Source organism: Macrobrachium rosenbergii, chromosome 31, assembly GCF_040412425.1.
Source record: "Macrobrachium rosenbergii isolate ZJJX-2024 chromosome 31, ASM4041242v1, whole genome shotgun sequence".
In the NCBI taxonomy this organism is placed as follows: Eukaryota; Metazoa; Arthropoda; class Malacostraca; order Decapoda; family Palaemonidae; genus Macrobrachium; species Macrobrachium rosenbergii.
The window spans coordinates 29144887-29166108 of NC_089771.1; the positions used below are offsets into that span (position 1 = coordinate 29144887).

Below are 21222 nucleotides of genomic sequence, written 5' to 3' on the forward strand. Positions count from 1 at the left end.
GGTCGCCAGCAACCGTCGGCCCAACCATTAGTATTTAGTCTGAGACGACTCAGTGACAGGCAGAACAAATACAAATTACATTAACAATTAACAAAATTGGTTATATTTTGTTGATTTGAAAAACCTGGGTGGCCTCACCTGCAATTTGTCTTCCAAATTACTAGTAAAGAATGACAGAGGTTGAATTAAAGAGTTCTATTATTAAAATTTATATACATAATGTAAGAAATTTACAATGAATTTCCTTTTAAAGTATATGGTTGCTTCTACATACCAGATACAGAATGCTTCCAGCTTTTGCCAAGCCAGTGCATTTCTTTCTGGAGAAATAACAATAATAGAAAAGAAAAACATTACATTAATACAAGTTCCTTAAAATCCATCATGTACTGTAGCTAAAGACTTGCACACAAGTTGTGGTTTAGGCAAGTGTATTATGCAATGATCCTGTGTATAAAAAACCCTATACCTAAACAATACAGTTCATTTTCAGTGTCCTTAACTTAGTATGACTGGGTTTTTATGACCTCATACATCAAAAGTCGGGCCAAAAATATCTAATGGGAATATTAGTTAGTACTTGACTCAACAACTGAACCCTTCAGTCTTGTACTGTTGTAACCCCCTCATGACATAAGCTGATCATACCCATGAAACGTAGATAAACGTTCATCATAACATTGCCATTTATAGCAATATTAGAAGCAATATGCAAGTATAGTAATGACCGGGCATTGCACTTATACTGATGTACAAGTACAATAATATAAAACACAATTTAAAGGAAGAAAACAGGCGTTATACACACAATAGCAGTCTGAATACTTAAATCTCCACTCCTTTTCATTTTCGATTTTGCTGCTTACCATACAAAATTATTAGGGTTACAAAAATTGTCTCACTGAGAAAAGGTCAGTAAAGAAATTATTCTTAATCCTGACATGTAGCAAGTGAAATTATAACAAAACTAGCATTTTTCACACAGGATATAATCATCAATTTTGTCCATCTGTGCACAAACAGCCTAAAACAAAAACTTTCAAGCTGAATGTTCATCCTGATTTTTCTTCCCTTGATCCAATTTGTAATTATTGTAATAAGAAAATACAGCACGTGGAATAAATTGTGACGGTCCTAAGACGTCACAAAATAAGGAGTAGTAACCTAGTTAAGTCAGCATATTCCAAACACTTCCCAAATTAAACTTGGTGAAAGTCATGTCATAAAATAGTACTGTATAGACCACATCTTTTGCCATGAACTGTGTAACATCAACTGGCTTCCATAAAAGATATAGTACATTTGAAAGAAAAATAACTAGTCCTTTTTAGCTACAGTAGACCGACTGACTTACTCAGGAAAATGGATGTGCACTTGTAGGGATTACAATTTATGGATTCTCATTCTAGGATACCATAGATGATCAGGTCATGCTGACAGGGTCAGAAGGTTAGAGATGATGTTATGATGCAGAGAAACAACCTTCTATGGAATATATCATATGGGTGTATGTGACATTAAAGACATCCATATCGCCCATTCCATGAGTAACAGATTTATGTATTTAGTAAGTAGATACATAACCAAAAAATTCTAAAATGCACCTACAGAGCTACTATTATTCCAAGTTGTTCATACCAGATTACCTACATATATTACTACACACTGCTGTTAATGGTTGACCTACAAAATTTCTATGAAGTAGGCAGGCAGTGATTTTATAGGTCTACTGATGGGCAAGTTAAAATAAACTTTGTCCTTGTTTACTAATACCATATCCAAAGAATTGAGCAAACATCAGAGATGTTCAAGGGTTGTGTGATAGTTGTGGAGATCAGTGAATGCTTGACGAACGTCTTTGTAAGTTTTCATTTTGCCAAAAGTCAAGTCACTTTTACTTTGTCCACATACACATGACCAGTCCTACACAAGCTTACTCTGCTTAAAACCTAGTTCATGGTAAAACTTTTGGCTTCAAAACTATCAATGCTCACCATGCTCAAGTTGAGTTGTACCAACATAGGTGGCAAAATGGCACAGCCAGTACAATAAAAGTGACCAAGTTTGAAAAAAAAAAAAAAAAAAAAGCTAGGAATTATTCCCAACCTTTGCCTTCCACTTTATATTCAAAACCTATAGTTTTCTTATTAAAATCACAACCATTTACTACAGATACAATACTCTCTCTCTTTTCCCATGCCTCTTCACATTTTGCTAATTCCTTTCTTCGACTTTACTCTTATTTTCACCTATCACTTCGGGCGAGCCCTACAGAAGTCTGGTACTGATGTGACTGAAAATTATTACAGACAAGTCAAAACGATGTTAAGATCCAAATGAGAATACACAGTATGACAAATTCAAATCTTACAGAAAGAATTAGAATAAAACTAAAGACCTTAATTCCCACCCCACATCAAAAATACTATTTATATCACATTTTTACTAACCCTGGGTTTTCCACACAAGCCTCCTTACATGACATGGCTGTTGCACCACATACTATATTCGTTTGAATTAGCAGTTTTGCCTTTATCAAAATCTTGACAGTGGCAAGGTATCAAGCTACAAATTATCAATTAATATTTCCCGTTCAGGATTATTATACCTATTGAACTTTTCACTGTTAATGGCCTATTGTGGAAAAACTACATCACTGAATAAAGGATTTTTCTCAAATCTCATTAAGTTGTGTAAAATCAGTCCATTTAATAAGACCTTTCTTTCTAAAACAAGGATTTAGCTGAAGCTAGGACTGTTACTACTAATTAACATTCTACTATTTTCCCTCCTAATTATGCACTGAGCTGGAGAAATACATCTACTGCATTAATATAAATGAAAAAAAAAAAAAAAACAGACTACTTTTGTTAGTAAGAGATTTTCCCACAACATATTTTGGAAAATAAATTTTATACAATATTTCTCTTGTAAAAAAATCACTTTAAACAAGGCAAATGTAGAATTGCAATATTCACACATCCAGAAACAGAGATAACATACAGTAAAGATTCATGATCTTACAAAATGGGGCACATACAGTAATAACCTTAAGAAATAATAAGGGATCGTATTTCCAAGTTGTGAGCCACGATATGTATACCCAGGCTTACAGTTGAACTTTCAAGTTGCTATCTACAGCAGAGATTAAAATCTCCCTACATAAGCATCCTTATATGATGCCAGAAATAACAGTGCTCTGAATGTGACACTATATGAAGATTCTCTAATTTTTTGTACAAGGATGTGGCAGCTTACTTAAGCCTGAGTGATTATGTTCCACTTTTTTTTTTTCCTTTTAATTTCAAGCTCTACTCCTACCTATCACAACCAATAACACTGTCATGGTTACTGGCAAGTATTTGGGTCTTATTTTCACAGAACATACTATAGGTATTAGAATTATGAAAATTCTACAAATTAAAGCTTCAGTTATGAAATGCTGCCACAGATTAAGTACAGTGCATCTACTAGGATTGACACATTTGTAAGGAATATAGAACAAAATATATGTAATATCCTGCATATGATTTTTCCCAAAATTTCAAAAATGAAACCAAGGAACAATCCTCTAAGATATAAGATAAAAGTATTCTGCCTTTCAAAAACTAACCATTTTGGCTAAACAGCAAAATAAAACATGATTCCTCAATAAATATGCATTATTATAACTTCCTTAAAACTAAAACAATTAATGTGATGGTCATGACTTGTGTTCTTAAAAAAAGCTACACTGTCTCAAATGTTTGTAATTTATTATACCACTGAGATTGCTCACCTCATGCTCTATCACTGGTTATACAAGAGGAACACAAATGGATAAAATTACTGCCTAATTACAATAATCATCATTTTTAAGCACCAAGGGAGTCAGAGAGACTTTTTGAAAACCATAAAAAAGTATCATCTTGATCAAGTCACTCACAATCTTTTGATAATGTATCACAGACAATACCTTATTGCAACATGCACAGTTGGTAAAATTATTTTATCATCGATTTACAGCAGTGTGGTGTTACAATTACCTAATCAGAATCGTAATGACCACTGCAAGTAATGTCCTAATAATTTAAAATACTTACAAAAGTGATGGCACCAAACAAACTTTCTTCAGGGTCTTGCAGTTATTTGAAATGTATTCATTCCAGAAAAAAATGAAACTTTACTTAAAAGCTTATAAATACTCAATAAATAACTAATAACTCTGCCTCTAAACAATATAATTTTTGTAGTTGAAAACTCATAACAAACCAAATCGCTAACTACATTACCTACGTTAGAAGAATATGGCCACACTTCTACTAAAATGTCAAATAAAAAAATTAAATGCTACATTACTGTGTAAATATTCCATAATTATTTTGTGTACAAATTTGTATAAGCTTCATAATTAGTAATCACATTACTAACTTTCAGTTGAATTTTTTCTCCAAACTTTTAGGAACACTTCCTTTTTCCAGCTACAAACCTATATAAATCAGTACATATATACAAAACTGCCAAGGATCTTTCAAGCCACAATAACATAGAGAGAGGATCTGAACATAGGGCTGTTTACGAATTATGATTTGACCATACAAATTTTGACAAATCAGGCAATGAAGGTGCATGGGCTTTCAAAAGCCCCAAAGTAAATACAAAAAATTCCACCAAAGTCTAAGGAAGGTGTACCAGGATTTTATGATTATGTACAACAAATGCCACACCAACCTTACTGAAAATGGATTGAAAGGCCCTGTCCTGGCAGGCAGTGATAAGGATAATGCTGCAAACATTAAAGATGTTGCCATTCAGTTGCCACAACATTGGAATTACTCTCCATGGTATGGGCTATGGTATCTGGTATAGCATGTGAAAGCCATATGGCATGCAATCGCCCGTACTGAGTGTTATCCAGATGAAGAGGATTTCCACGTTTCAAGCCCTGGTCAGTTTCTCCATATTCATCCAAATATGGTGGATTGACAAAGCATCCTGGGAAAGAAATTAAAAGCAATTGGTTGACAACCGACATTACATTAATTTCCAAGTAAAATATCAGAATTCTACAGTTACATCAAGTGATCTTAAAAATAGTCCCAGTGAACAAGATTCTGCATCTTACAAAGGGTTTTTTTTTTCTGCTGTATGGATAAAAACAAGGACTTCATTATGTTCCAAGCTTGAAAAGGATCTTTCGTAATTTTAAAAATAAAGCTTACTGTAAAGTGGTTATCCCACAAAAAAAAAAAAAAAAAAAAAAAAGTCCAAAAAGGAAACAGAATAACAAACCTTTAATTCTTCCTGACAACAATAAAATCTTGCACTCTCTCACTCTTAGGAAAATACCAGTTCCTGCACCACAATGATGGGCATGGTACGTGCAAGCTCCTACCATCTGTCGAGTACCTTCAGGAAATTCTGTCTGGCAACAGTAGCTCTGTAACATGCAAATATAAAGACTTCAATAAATAAAATAAATTAAAATATAAAAAATAAATATAATGCCAGAGAATCTGCATATAGTTTAATATATGACATTTTTTAATCACACCGTGATTTATATACAATCGTGAAGCTACAAATGTCGCTTAATATCAAATCCACGCTGCAGTTTTGATAGTAAAATCTACACACATCTGCAAAACAGAATGACTTTAAAAAATCACATGTACTGGCAACATTCATGTTCTAAACAAATCCTAGATGCATTTTCATATCAAATGGAGACAAAACAAACAACTCCACTTCTTTTCTTGCCTGAAAAAGCACATTTTCTACATAATCATCACTTACATGGGTCTAAATTGCAATTTACATGGCAAGAACAAGGAGTTAAAAGAAAAATCTGTAAAATTTTAACTAAGGATCCAATTTACAGCTCAAGTGCCTGAGGTTAACTAAGAACAGAGGAAGTTAAGTGGGGTCATATTCAAGGCACAAGACATTTACTTTGTCCATCTTCCCTAACATCTAAATCTATTCAGCTTATATGTATGTATAATCTGTTGGCTGCCTTTTGCAAGGCATGTGACCCCAGCCAAGCTGCATGCAAGGGAAGTAGCAATACCCATTTCAACTTGTCAGTTGCACTTGCTGGGCTCACAATCCTGGGTACTTGTAGGCCGATGAGTACAGCCAAGTTCACCATCTCCCGTCAACAAGACCAAGCCAAGGGCAAGTTAATCAGCTCAACTTCTTGTCCTTGTCATTTACAAGATGTGCAGTCTAGGTTCAGTAAAAGGACATAGGTGATGTCCACCTTTTAAGTTATTTTTGCTAGGCACTTGACCCAATCATGCTGCACGCCCACGACCACAATCGGCTTTCATCATTCACAGAATTCCTATTGGCAGTCCAGACCTAACTCTTTTCTTCATGTGAATTTTTTGCATTCCTCATTCACTTGGTAATCCACGAGCCAGGAGTACATACCTGACTAGATTATATCTATAGAGACAGTACACCCAACACAGCCCTTTCACCCAATTCCTCCTTCAATATAGCAAAACTTTCTATTGTGGGTATTTTTTTGCATTCCTCACTCCCTACAGTAATCCAGGAACCATAAGGTATACACTTCACTAAGTTACATCTCTATAAAGACGCTGCACCAGTTTTACACAATTTCTCCTTTAATGTAGCTTCTTTCTTACATGTTAATGTTGACATTCCTAATTTACTATACTACAGTGCTCAGAATGCTAAGGTACACACTTCACTAGGTTAAGACTGAGCAAAGCCAATCCCCTACAAAAAAAGTGTGGTGTCATTTTTGACAGTTAAAGTCTGATACACACTGTGGCAAAAACGTACCTCAGTCACTGGCAAAACTGTTTACACACTAAATGAATAACCTTCCAAAAAGATACTTAAAGGAGCTATCAAGTGTCTATATAATGAGATAGGTAACCAAGTCCACTTCCTCTTTACCTGCGAGCAGAGCATTTTTCCACATACAAGACACATTGTAGGCGTTCTTGAGTCATCCCCTGAAGATGCAGGACATGGAAACTGTGACACGGTGTTGATCAATTCAGAGTAGTCTGGAGGCAGGCTGACGAGCTGATTGATGCGCGTCCAAGCCTGAACACAACCTTCACTACCAGCACCAGCTACCAAGGTTCCAACACGATTATCACTACACCATCTGAAGAAAAGGGAAATACAAGTCATCAATGTGTATATCAAAATTAGCATCCACTGTCATCTACCTTCTACAAGAGACCATTGTCCAACCATAAAGACCCTGGTTTACAAGTAACTAGTTATTTCTTAGGCTTCCTGAGACAATAAAAATATACTTCAGTAACTGGTGAAAGCCAGCTTGTGAAGAAAGAGTATGATTAGTGAAGAGCAAGATTAGTTTTTAATTTACCTCACTGGAAGATGGCAACTCTATGACTGATGTAACGCTAATATAAAGGGAACTGTTCCAACAACTCATCCATGAAAAATAAATTATCTTCTGAACTATTCAGCTTTCTTTGCTACATACATGATGGTAAGAGAACAAATATATTAGCAAATGCAAGTTGATAAACTGAAAAAATTACTATGGACATGATACCTTCTCTATTCTATTTGAAAACGGTCACATTTCCAACTTGACAACCAGCTTTCCATCCATTCCACACTTGTAGTTTGAGATTACTACAAAAAAAGATACCATGTCCAAAGATGCATAGTAGTACTTCGTCTATGTACAGTATTATGTATTATTGCATGCGCAAATGAGCTAATCATAATACAAAACATTAACACTAAGATCTGGAATATAAAATTTAATAGAAGTCAAATTTTCACTGAACAACTGGGAATGCTAGATCACACACAAGAATAAAAATTTTTCCCAAAGATACACAAAACCCAAAGTAATGTAATATAATGTCCACAGAGATACAGTACCTGTTGACTAGCTCCATTAATGCTGGATTGTCAAATGTTGACCTAAGGCTATTCATAGACAATCCAAGATATCGAAGAAGGCAGTAGAACTCTGACTCTGGTACCCATACGGATGACTGTAGTTCCTCAGGAGTTGGGACTTCGGTTAAGAAATGGAAGAACAGGCCACAACATCTCAAGAAAGGCAAGCTGTAAGATTAATAAACACGTTATAGTAACTTACATAATTTTCTTTCTCTTAAGAAAAAATTACTAAAATTGGGCCCTTACAATTAAGATATTTAACATCAGTAAAAATATGACCAAGGCAAGCTAATCAAGAAGTACATAGTAAATCTAGCAATGGCATAAATTGGAACTACAATTAAAGATTTTACCATGAAATATATACAGATTCAATCAGCATAGAACAGTAAATATTTCCACCCCTCCTAAAGGAACAATAAGGGAAGGAAGTCAGTTTTATTATGTACACTTAGTAAAAACTGTCAAGTGTATTAAACATATTGCCCATTGCAATTACACAGAAATAAAAAAGTACCTACCAATTTTCTTTGATATAGTCAAGGAGGTGTTGAGGATCAACATTCAAGGGGGATAAGTTAGCTAATGCCCTACAACAGGTCAAAACAGACACCAGCCACGAGGCATCACTATTTGTGCCGCTGCTGCTTTGTTCTTCACCAAGTTCATTAGAATCATAGTCAAGATCAACGTCCATTTCAGTAGTCTGAGGCTCATATGTGATGAGAAGTTGTACAAGATGAGCTAAGAAGCACACTTGGAGGAGGTACAGGTCCTGCAATCAAACATCATAAACGTGAAGATTCAAACCGAACAAGTCTAGAAGGCTTCTTGATTTGAGAAGCAAGCTTCCAGAACAATAAAACCAACATAAGAATGAATTCACAAAAATTTTGACACTTGCATTATCATGAGTTCCCAATCATAGATCTATGCTTATACCCATGCAAGCAATACTTCGGGGATCAAGACAAGCTTACTGTAATACAATAAGAAATTTGCAACAACTCCTAAATAGTGCATGGGAATTATTTCTGTAACCTACAATGAAAAAATATAAACATATCAAATTCTTTCAACTTGCTTACCTGAGCAGAGCCAATAGCCATTCCCTGAATGTTGGGGAAAATCGATGGTAAGCTTAGACTCAGGGTCACAAGAACACTGAATGTATCCCATTCTAAGAAACAAGGCGCAGACTCTCCACCTTCAAAGACCACACTTATCAAACGCAAACTCGCTCCTTCAATGTGCTGTGTGAGAGGATAAAAGGAAGAAATTACATTTGGGAATATAGAAACGGAGAGAGTACATCCCAGCTAAGTAACAGGTACATTTATATATACTGGAAAGTTATACCAACTATAAAGAAGATAAGCAGTAACAAACTAACCTGCTTCTTCTTAACACAAGATGGCACATGAGCTGCAAATTTCACAAGGGCAGCCAAACAATCGTGTTGACGAGACGACAGCGCTGTAAGAAGGGCACGGTTTGCATTACGCTGTGTTTGCTCCAGTGTGTGAATGGTGTAGGCGACAGTATCCCACACCATTAAAGGAATTCTTCTGCTAGAAAAGTTGGGGTTCACACCTAAACCATGCTGTAAGGAAGACAGAAAAGAAAAAATAAGTTATAATTCTACTGGAAGTCAATTCCTGGTTGGGAGGAAAATGGGCGATGGAAAAATATGGCATTCATACTCTCATTTTCAACAATGTCTTAATTTAAGAGGAAAAAATGACATGGAAGAAAATATGACATGGTCATAATATACTGGAAACTAATTCCTAATTTAAATGAATTAAGCAAATCATAAAAACCACCAAACCAGATAACTTCAATGAATGAAACTTCGTTTCTTAGCCCTGCCGTATGTAGTTAGAGATTCCATGAAAAAAATGACATGGCCTGATTATTAAGAGAATAAAAGGGGGGCAAATGCTATGAACATGGTCAATTAACAGGATCTACAGACCTCAAAAGTTAGTTTTTAATTTACAAAACCACTTTAAATACTTTTAATTCCAAAATGTGACTAATCACGATAGCGTCGTTTCTGAACATAATTTCGAATTGAAATATAACAAGTAAGAAGTTTTCAGTAAAAAATAAAAAGAACATCAGTTTCTAACGGAAAATACATACCATATAAACGGCATGTGCAAAATTTGCCATCATGTCTGATGTATGGGATTCTATCACTGGTATGGTAGTTGACCCTGGATGGTTGAACAGATAGCTAAATGTATCAGCAGCTTCAAGTGACGATGAAGCCATGATCTCTAGCCTGACTTTAGGGAAAGGAGCCGATGTCCAAATTCCCTCAGCACAGTTCTGTGACTCGTCTTTTTCTTCTTTTCCATCTCCTCCCTATGAAAAACAGAGGGTAGAAAGGTGAATGCAAGTGCATTGTATACTTTAAACATTAATGAACAATGCATTTTATACTTTAAAACATGAATGCAAACACATTCTATACTTTAAACATGAATGCAAGTGCATTGTATACTTCAAAAATTAAAATGAAATACAATATGTATTAGGATTTTTTGTTGTATGCATTGCTTAAAAAAATTAAGTTTCATCAATCATGTAGTATTTTTTTTAAGTTTCATCAATCATGTAGTATATGAAAAAACTTGGCTTCATGGCTACAGCCAAAACCAAATAATGCTACCATGCAGAGTTCCCTTCATGATATTACCCTTACAGTCGATGAATTTACATTACAATCTATGATAAACATAACTTTTTTTTTTTCCAAGAGCTTCTGAATACAAGTTGTGGTAATTCCCATTTAATGGGAATATACTACTTAGACAATGAAGTTCCACTCTAATAATGTACTGTGATTATATAATAAAGAAAACACAGCAGCAAAAATTAAAATACATAAATTAGATATACACTGAGAAATTATTAAAAGTATACATACTGTATACAATAAAATTTTGTCAGAAAAACCATGCCTGCAAGACCAGGTAAACTTTTTCTTTTTTCATAAAACAGTCACCAAAATCTCGTGGTTTAAAAGTATATCCCAGTTGTTACACCCTACCTTTTGGTCTGGAGTGGATATTTGGGAAGGTAAAAGAAAAAATGTACCATGTTCTTAAAGAAAAAAAAAAAAAAAAAAAAGTTCAACTATAAAAATTTAAAAGTACTGAGCAAGTATCTGGAAGTTTAACGAAACAGAAACTGAACTTCAAACACAAAATAAAAGTACCTTTTTATGCTTTTTGTGGTGATGTAATTTTGGCCAGTGCGGTGGCCTACCCCTCTGCCCCCCTGCCCCTTGGCTTTGATGCCGACCTACAGCAGCAGTCCCTGGGACTAATCTAGATACTACAACTGAGGCACTCCCCCCACCACCCACAGAGCCTGCTGTTGCCGGTACGGTAATGCCAAATGAAGCCACAGCCCCTGAGGTTACTACCGAACCTCCCTGTTGTGCTGCCTCCATGTCCACGTCATCTTGGGAGGTTCCTTCCTCATCTGGTCGTACTCCTGACATCACGACAGTCTGCACACCATGCAAAACACAGTTAAACACTCGACACACCAAGTACAATGGGACTTTGGCCTCAAAACTTCTGATATTTACTTTCATGATCAATAAATTTTTTATTGCTAAATACCATAACAAGTAAAATGATTAACAAAATCAAAACAAGTAACAATGAATCCTTTTGAAGCCAAAGTTTCTGGATCAGTCACATTCTTCCTCAGGTTTGCTTATTCTATCAACAATGTATAAATGTGCGTAAAATCTGAGCAAGTCTGTGGAAGATGTTGTGTGCAATTGTAAGTACAGTACTCCAAAACAGTGTGGGAAAAATCATTCCTACACAATCACAATAAACCATCTTATAATTACTGTATTAGTAGATAAACACCATTATAGTTCACACTATAAGTAATTCACTTCTCATACTGCACAAGTAAAAGAACTTCATGCATTACCTTTCATGGTAAAAATTGTACAAACTAACCACAGTAGCACCATAAAAAACAATGCTCTGACAGCCAAAAACTTATGATTAATATTAAATCTATTTTTCACCAAAGCATCCAAGGTAAATTCAAACAGCTTATCACCAAAACCTTCATGGAACACTTTTGCAAAATCAACAGTACTCCTGTCATCTACTCTAACAATTAGAGCAGAAAGTTCACAAAAAAATGACCCCTGTATACAGTAGTAGTAGTTATGCTTTCAAGGTTTAAATTACATACACACCAAAAAAAAAAGGTAACAACATACACACCAAAAAAAAAAAAAGGTAACAAGATGAAGGATCGTAACTAAATATGTATTTAAGGTCTGCCAGTATTTGTGAGCAGTACTTTCTGCTGGAAGATTTCTAATGAAAAGCAAAAGAACAAACATTCACTGCCACAAAGTTTAAACCACCCAACAAATCAGAAATAAAAAGACAACCACATGAACTCCACAGCTTTCAAGTAACTCTTCCCAGTAACTGTCTCTACATAGCTTCAAAACAAAAGCAGCTTTCCACAGGAACAAAGACAAAATGAATACTATATTCATGTTGTTCCTAAAACCTTAACAAAAAAAAAATCCATTAACTTTTCATAACTAACCAAGCACTCCCATCATCCTTTCAAGGTCCAATTTTCCATTAATTCTTTGCTAAATCCAGTGGCTCCTGTTTGCAGTAATAATGTATCATGAAATTTCTATGTTAAAGGTTTTAATAAAGAACAATCTGCTTTTACAAAAAGGCACAGAGGTATCTGCTGTTTTGTTCCTCTTTGGGAATATCACAAATTCATGCTACGTGGCAGTCAAAAGAATTGTAACCCTAGGATTGCTTTATCAGGGTGCAACTATTCTTACACTACTGTCCAGCCTTGAAAGGCTCTTCATCCCATTGCATTTCTCTCAATATTCCTCCAACTTTTAAAGATCAGGATGGACTGTTCCTTTCCTCTGACATATAAGACAGAAAGATGGATATAACTATATACAGTATAATGAATCTGAAGCCCACACTCTAAAATAAAAACTAAAATCACTCATGTGTTATTCCAGTTTATTCTCTTCACTAATAACCATCATCAGGTCCCCCAAACACGCACACACACCCATAAGATATGTATATTTTATAACTGGGGTTGGTCTCGGGGGATAAACTAGGCAATGGTCGACCAGGATGAACCAAATGAGTAAAAAAAACTTCTACCACAACGTTAGCCACTTTGCTACCAATTAGCTATAATTAGTTAACTGGTAGCTATTTAGATACCAAGCACCTCAATTCGCTGCTTAGGTGAACAGAGATGAAAACAATTTCTGAAAGGTTCCCTTAAGCTCTACAGCTCTCTCAGGAATGAAACCAAATACTTTCCGTTGGTGATGCGAGTATGCTAAGCACCAAAGGAAAAGAAGAAGAAAGTGTTGCCTAACCTAGAAGTAAGTTACAATCCAGCAATAAAGTTTTTGGGATCAAGGGAAATGGAAGTATATGGGAGAGATTTCAAAAATTTGCAGTAATGTAGAAACCAATTGAAAATATGAAGAACTTAGGATTCATAGTCTCTCCATCTAACTGCAATGCAATTACTTTAGCTTTCTTTATTGTAATATTCATTACTCAGAAGCAACAAAAACCTAAGAATAAATAGTGTGAATGTGCTGTGTATATACACGTTCATTTATACATAGCTCTCGAGTCCTTTTCTTATAAACTGACCAAAAACAAACTTAACAGAGAAACATTTAAAAGTTGACTGATGAATAACAAAAAATTACAGCAATAACAATCCGCACATTTGCGAACAACTGCACTCTCATACACATATCTGCACCCACATATGCACCCCAAAGACTTCTATTTTCAGTACCATCCTGAAGTGAACCAAATAAAGATGAGCCAGCATCCCTTCCGTGTTCATTTTGAATGTCGTCAAATTACGAATATATGAAAATGCAAAACAAAAACTAACAGAAACAATAACATAGAATCAACAAAAAATAATCTGTATCTATGACAAAAACAAACGACACAAGCAGTGATACTAACGAACGTAATCGTAAACCATGCAGGCAGTCGAAATTACAATGAAAGAGAAATAAAATTTACTGACAGAGAATATTAGATAAGGCAAATAACTTGAATGCAGAGGCCAGTGGGGGAAAGGCAACCTTATATCCTTATACAGCCAGGGAGGGCCTGATGGAAACTCGAAAAAGGATCAGCAAAAAAACAAACCTTTAACTTGAGCACAGCCTGCAGTCCCTTCAGCCAATCCACTAGTAAGATGGCTGGTGGCAGGTCCTGGGAATTTCGCATTTTGGCGGCCGTGTAGGTCACCCCAGGAAGCAAAGGCAGGGCCGTGTTACAAAGGGCCTCGCAGAGTGGACACAAGTATTCGGACTTCTCTATGTCGAAGCTCAGGTTCTGACGGAATCTGAAATCGAAGAAATTTAGCATTACTTAAAATACATCAATACACAAAGACGTAACTATCTTGGAGAGAGAGAGAGAGAATGAAATCTGCTTTATAAAACATGAAATCTAAAGTCAAATTAATTTTGATATTAAAATAGGCAAAAAACAGTACTATCATTTTAAGAGGCCAAACTATGAGTAGAAAAAAGGAAGATATCATAGTTACCCCTTAAATCACTGAAGAAGAGAGCCTTACGGCGATAAAAGTAAAGGGACGAAAATAATAATTACCATTTATCTTCCCACTTTCTAACCAAAGTGTTTAGCTAAAGGTGCTAAACCCCCCCCCCACTCCCCGCCATATAATTCCCCAAGCCCCAAGAATCCGTAATAAGCAACGCTACAACTTAATATTAATAAAATTTTTTGCACAATTATGTTATTCTAATGCAAATGAAGCATATTAAGCTGTTTAAATGGCATTACCAGTTTTTTACACTAAAAGTTTCACCTAATCTTTCAATCATAGGAATTACTGACATTCCTAAATTATTATTTTCATGTTTATCTCTTATGGTCTCAAGTTTCTTCTTCCTATTGTTATTCCCTTTATAAATCTATCAATTGATCTAGCACCGTAGGACTGTAGTTTAAATACCACCAATATTTCTCGACTTATCAAGACTGGATTGAAAAACATAATATATTTACAAGTTGTTACCTTGAAGATAATACAATTTACGCATATACGAAAAGTAAAAATGACACGAAAGAAAACACTACGAGTTGCAATATCATTAAAAACCAGTTCAGCACTCTTGAAAAAACCAACCCGGCTTAACTTTCACTCGCAAACATTGAACAGGTACTTGTAAGTCGAAAGGGGCCTTGGGGCGTAAGTTAAAGATAAGTGTTCGCCCAAAACTGGCAAAAACCAAGAGAGTAACAATAATAAACGCAACCCAAATGCAATCACAAAGACGACGATATCGACAAACTTCAATTCAAAGTCATCCGAAAAACAAGTTAAATCGACCATTCTTACCAGTAGGATTTAACTTGTGCCTGTAATTAATGATGACAATAAACCCTCATATACCTACAGAACAAAACTACAACAATACAAATGCAAGCCATGAGTGACTGCCGAGCATGCGCAAAGCAGAGAGAGAGAGAGAGAGAGAGAGAGAGAGAGAGAGAGAGAGAGAGAGAGAGAGAGAGAGAGAGAGGATCATTACCTACATGGTTCGAATTCAGCGGTAGCGGGGCGAGCGGGAAAGAGAAACGCTTAGTCATCACCTCTGGCAGAGGCCCGAGGCGCAGGCGCAGAACTTTTTAAGGGAAAGGTCGCGTCATTTTCAAAAGTCGTAAGAGACATGTTGAAGGCTACTCGATTTCGCCATCGAAAGCGAAGATATTTCGGCAATGATTCCGCAACCTTTTCTTTTCATACCTTCTTTTCAACGATATTCGCTTCATAAGACATTCAACTCCAAAGAGAAATGAAAATAATTAAGACAAAGCTGTAGAAGTCACCACCAATCTAAGTAGACATAAATATATTGATATATGATATTAATCCTTTTTAACACCTGAATCATGAATGAAATCTTGTGGAGATATATTCCACTGATCTGTCAAGACGCTACATACACAAAAAGCTCATCACCACAGCCCTTGTCCCTTTGATCAATTCAAGGAATCAACCCACTCTATTCAACGCCATAATAGAGCTACCTGAACATTCATTAGCCTTTCTCAACAAATGATTAGTCTCCTCCTCCTCCTCCTCCCCCTCCCTTTGTCCACAAGACTTCCTAATCATATGCCCGCTTCACCACACATCCGTCCACCTCCTTACACTTGTTCAAGGCTTTGTGTATTTTGTCGTGAAGCATTACTGATTTTACACACACACACACACACAATATATATATATATATATATATATATATATATATATATATATATATATATATATATATATATATATATATATATATATATATGCATATATGCAGCAGCTAATGTTTTGGAAGCATTTGCTACAGGGGGTTCTATGTTAAAATCACGAGAAAGATTGAATGAGTGAATGAGGCGTGTGTTGTCCACCCCCATCAAAACACACGCACGCGAACGCACGCACAAGCACACACACACACACACGCACAAGAAGACAGGAGGCCACAGCTAGCATATGACATAAAACACTATTCACGTCACATCTTGGTAAATATCACGGACAATCGCCCTCGAGGGTTTAAGCATAACAACATGTACGCTCCCACGATTCCCACGAATTTAAAGCAATTGGCAATGTTTGTGATTTACAGGATTTACTGTTGCAAGGTATGCAAGGGCCCAAAGAAAATGAAAAGGCTGTACTTCATTTCGTAACGGGTTTTAAACTCGTAAAATAATTTCTTGTTTAAAAATCTTTAAAAAATTGCAATTAAGTTGTATACTTCTAAGACGTATTTAAAAACCTGCAATAAAGTTGTATACTTTCATGGTGTGTGTACTTTAAACTCCGTGAAATAGTATTTTCAACCTTCAAGGAAAGGTATGTTATTATTATTATTATTTTTATTATTCAAAAGATGAACACTATTCATATGGAACATGCCCACATAAGCCACTGACCTGAAATTCAAAGCTTCCAACAAATATGGCGTTCATTTGAACGAAGTAACAGAAGGTAACAAGAAATGCAGAAAGAAGAGATCAGTTATTGAAAAAGAAAAATAAATTAACGAATAATAAATACACAGATAAAATATGTAAGTAAATCATTAAAACACACGGTGAACTGTTTGAGGGTAGGATTGCTCTGCGTCTTCGCTTGAGCCTTGGGAAACATTCTGAGTGATAAAATATTAAGTGCAGTTATTTCTCACTCACACGATGTAAGTAACACTAACCTCGGGACCATTTGCAAAAAGTTTCGCAAAACAGTGACCCACAAAGACCCAATCCCGTTCACTACTTTGGATCACAAGACGTAAAAAAAAAACCTCGTTACAGCAATCACGCATTACGTGACAGTTTGCAACTGCGCCGCTCCATAAGAAAAAAGGTCACAAGAACGGTTTCCAACACAGGTGCTGGCATATTGTCGTTTAATATTACGAAATCGTCTGCGTTCGGAGAGCCACATAAATATGACAGAAAAATTGCTGTCATAACTCGCCACCTGCCATTATAAATATGAACTGACGTAGGGAAAGGAGCGATAAAGTAAAGTAATAATGAATACCAAATCTAAGTTAGGAATAAGCAGCACATACCTAATAAACGGAGCAATACAGAATTAATACGCTAACCTACGAATGTCATTCAGGGTGAGAGTTGGAAATGAACACTACATAATGAATAGAGTATCAACTGCCAATTTGCAATAAATAAAAAATCTATTTCAGTATAACGACAAATCTCTTCCCAGAAAGTTACCTCGTCTTTACTTACGCCTTCCACTCGAGTCTCCACGTCACATAGGATCCCAGAGATCGCCCCCCCCCTCCCCACAACCTCCCCTCCTCCCATACACAATAGAAAAAAAAAGACAAGACCATAAAATACAAGTCTCCAACATCCATTTCCGGAGATGCCCTTCAGCGTTCCTTTACTGCAATGAAGAGTTATGGAGGGGCGTTTCCTTCGATTGTGATTTACCAATGATGCTTAACTCGTCACTTCGAAAGGAAAGACGAGGAGGAGGAGGAGGAGGAGGAGGAGGAGGAATAAAATGAGGAGGAGGAAGAAAAAGAGGAGGAGGAGGAAGAAAAAGAGGAGGAAGAAAAAGAGGAGGAAGAAAAAGAGGAGGAGGAGGAAGAAAAAGAGGAGGAGGAGGAAGAAAAGGGGAGGAGGAGGAGGAAGAAGAAAAGGGGAGTAGGAGGAGGAAGAAGAAAAGGGGAGGAGGAGGACGAACAAGAAAAGGGAAGGAGGAGGAAGAAGAAAAGGAGGATTAAGAGGAGGAAGAAGAAAAGGAGGATTAAGAGGAGGAGGAAGAAAAGGAGGATTAGGTGGAGGAGGAAGAAGAAAAGGAGGAGGAAGAGGAAGAAGGAGAAAAGGAGGAGGGGAGAAGGAAGAAAATGAGGAGGAGAAGAAGGAAGAAGAAAAGGAGGGAGAAAAGGAAAGAAAAGGAGGAGCAGAAGGAAAAGAGAAGGAAGAAAATGAGGAGGAGGAAGAAGAAAAGGAGAAGAAAGAAAATAAGGAAGAAGGAGGGAAGTGCACTATCATCATCACCTCAAGGACACCCAGAGTCCCTATCCTCTGAACCTGTGAGTCATAGAAGAGGAAGCATCTTCGCGATTCTATGAACAATGTGATTCGGTCTTGACAGAACTTCGAAAGATACAGTGATTCCGTTTTTGGTTATTCGCGTGAAAAGATTTCACACTTTTGACATTTACAAGGTACACCAAGTTCGAACTAAAAAATGTGTGTAAGCTTTTTATTAGAAACCTTGAAATGACGTAATTCTAACTTATGAACCTCAAACATTTTATCTTCAGAGCAATTGAAAGTAAGGTTCTGATACTTATTTTTGAAAAAAATTGCAATTTTGTATTAAAAAACTTCAATTAATAATTTATATCCATCTCACGATCCTGAAAAAGACTAAGTAATTTGACCCTACAATTACTTAAAATAAAAATATCCCAAACTACTCAAAATTTTAATATTTTATCGTTTCGTCTTCCAAGAACTTCAAATCTCATCACAATTCCAACTTCGCGACCTCAAAATATAATAAATTTAACTTCGATGATTGTATTCTTTCATTTGACATTCAATTAATATACAGTATTATGACACCTACTGGTAATGAAATCCTATCTTTTGGCGTAAAAAAATCAAACTTCATTATATCTTCTGGCCTATCACATTCGCTTGTACTGAGCATGCGCGCAGTAATCCATTTTGTAAAATATTGAAGACGGATCTGTGATGTACAAGCATAAAACCAGCGAAAAATAAATTTAAAATACCTTGGCCCAGGATGGCGCTTGGCATGTTTCTCGACTGAAAGTCTCATATATTATGGTTATAATAAAACTAATCATATTCTTAAGCCATAATGAAAAGCGTATAAAAAACAATCACATTTTCTAGTTACAACTCTCTCTCTCTCTCTCTCGAGCGACGCCGTCGTCACGAACCTGGTTTTTTTTTTTTACCCCTTCATCACACGACAGCTCTCACAGCCGACTTCCTGAAACCGAATAGGAAGAAGATTCACCCCACCTGGGGACACTATCCTTGAACCCAGCGAAGCTTCTCACACATTCCCAGACGCAAGCGCGCACGTTCTTAATGGAATCTCTTTTCCAGTCACGACTTGGAAGAAGGAAAAGAACTAATGATAAAAAGGGGGTCACAATAACGGCCTTATCTTCTCTCCCCGTAAACAAAATAAGGTAACGGGAAGTTAGCTTCAGCGCACACTTTCATCCAAGGACAACGACGACGACGAGATGTAACCATAGAGAGGTAAAAAATAAAAAAATAAGCTTTACCCTTCAACCAACCTCTGGCCGTTTCCACAGATTCCCACGAGAGCGGCGTTTGTCGTGGTGGATTACCCTTTGTGATATACAAGCATGTATACTAGGTATGTATGTATGTGCGTGTATGTACGTGCATGCAAGATCGTCTAGAAGCTATGAGGGGATTGTGGCTATTATAATTACATACGGATCTGGCAAAAAGTGACCAGTAGATTCTACATATCATATAATATTATGTATGCAAGTGCATGTGTGTGTGTATATATACAGGTATATATAGATATACAGATATAGATATAGATATATATAACATTATTACATCCTCCCAGATATACATCTGATTTTAATTCAAACCAGTCCGGTGTACTAAAATACTACAATGAATATCCAGTACCCGCCTAGGAGCCTGGGAAATCATCGAGTGACATTTGGCATCTCTCCTTTCACCATTCACAAGTGGGACGTGATTGGCCCGTGGGTCAACTTCCTCTCCTGACGCTGCCATTCAGTACCTTATTATTTTGCAGATGTTGATGTTGGTAACAACAATCCTCAGGTCTGTGTAGTTCAAAGAACTCACCAATTAACGACTCTGGCAATACTGCTGCCTCTAAAATTTCCGAAATTACATTACAGTATATTCAATTTTACCTTCGAGTAAAACTTGATAAATTAAAACAGTTTTACGAAAGCACCTTATTCGTCAACTCGCCTTGCAGTTTCCTTTGTTTAAAAACATGTTTTGCTTTAGTTTTCCCTGCTATGGGAAAACAGAAAGGTGTTTTGATGCTTTTATCTAAGATTTATACTATACATTATTGCTGCATGATTTTATGTAAATATTCCCAGCATTTATTTTAAACATCGTTAGTTTTCAGACGGTTTCACTGACAGAATACAACTTTTCCCCAGATTTTCTCTCAAGTTCCAGACGTATTCCTTAACATTATTTCACGAAAATATACAACGAAATACGACCTCAATGAAACCCAACAGATTCAACCTTCTCCTTTTGAGAAAACGATGAAAAAATAAAGGATAGCAAACATCTGGGCTCAACAGAGCCCATCCCTTACTGCACTTCAAATCAGAATGACCTACATTCCCCCTCTTGTTACTTGTCGTCATGTACCACCACTTGTATGCAATTCGCACGTCGTTTCAAATCACTTTACGGGGTGGGAAACCCTGCCCTTCCCTAGGATGCGAGTAACGAGGAATACGGCGTCCGCGAATCCTTTCTGATGATGTATGAATGTAGCGATCGGCTGCACCATGTTTTTTTTTTTTTTAGGATTTCTAAAAGTGCTCTTGTCTATTCGAGGAGTGAAAACTTTATTAATCGAGAGCATATACCTTATGTCATGCAATCGTAATCGAGC

At 36.3% G+C, this 21222-nt stretch overlaps 1 protein-coding gene across 1 annotated transcript in view; it reads right to left on the minus strand.

Annotated features, from left to right (window-relative positions):
• Window positions 1-196: 196 nt before the first annotated feature.
• The window catches only part of Ubr1 (Ubr1 ubiquitin ligase), a 63206-nt gene continuing 42180 nt past the window's right edge, over window positions 197-21222 (minus strand). The window contains 10 exon segments of the mRNA XM_067132573.1: window positions 197-4974; window positions 5272-5419; window positions 6913-7129; window positions 7888-8076; window positions 8433-8686; window positions 9000-9164; window positions 9305-9514; window positions 10060-10284; window positions 11141-11437; window positions 14151-14349. Of these exon segments, the coding sequence (XP_066988674.1) occupies window positions 4775-4974; window positions 5272-5419; window positions 6913-7129; window positions 7888-8076; window positions 8433-8686; window positions 9000-9164; window positions 9305-9514; window positions 10060-10284; window positions 11141-11437; window positions 14151-14349 (2104 nt within the window). The 3' untranslated portion in view covers window positions 197-4774.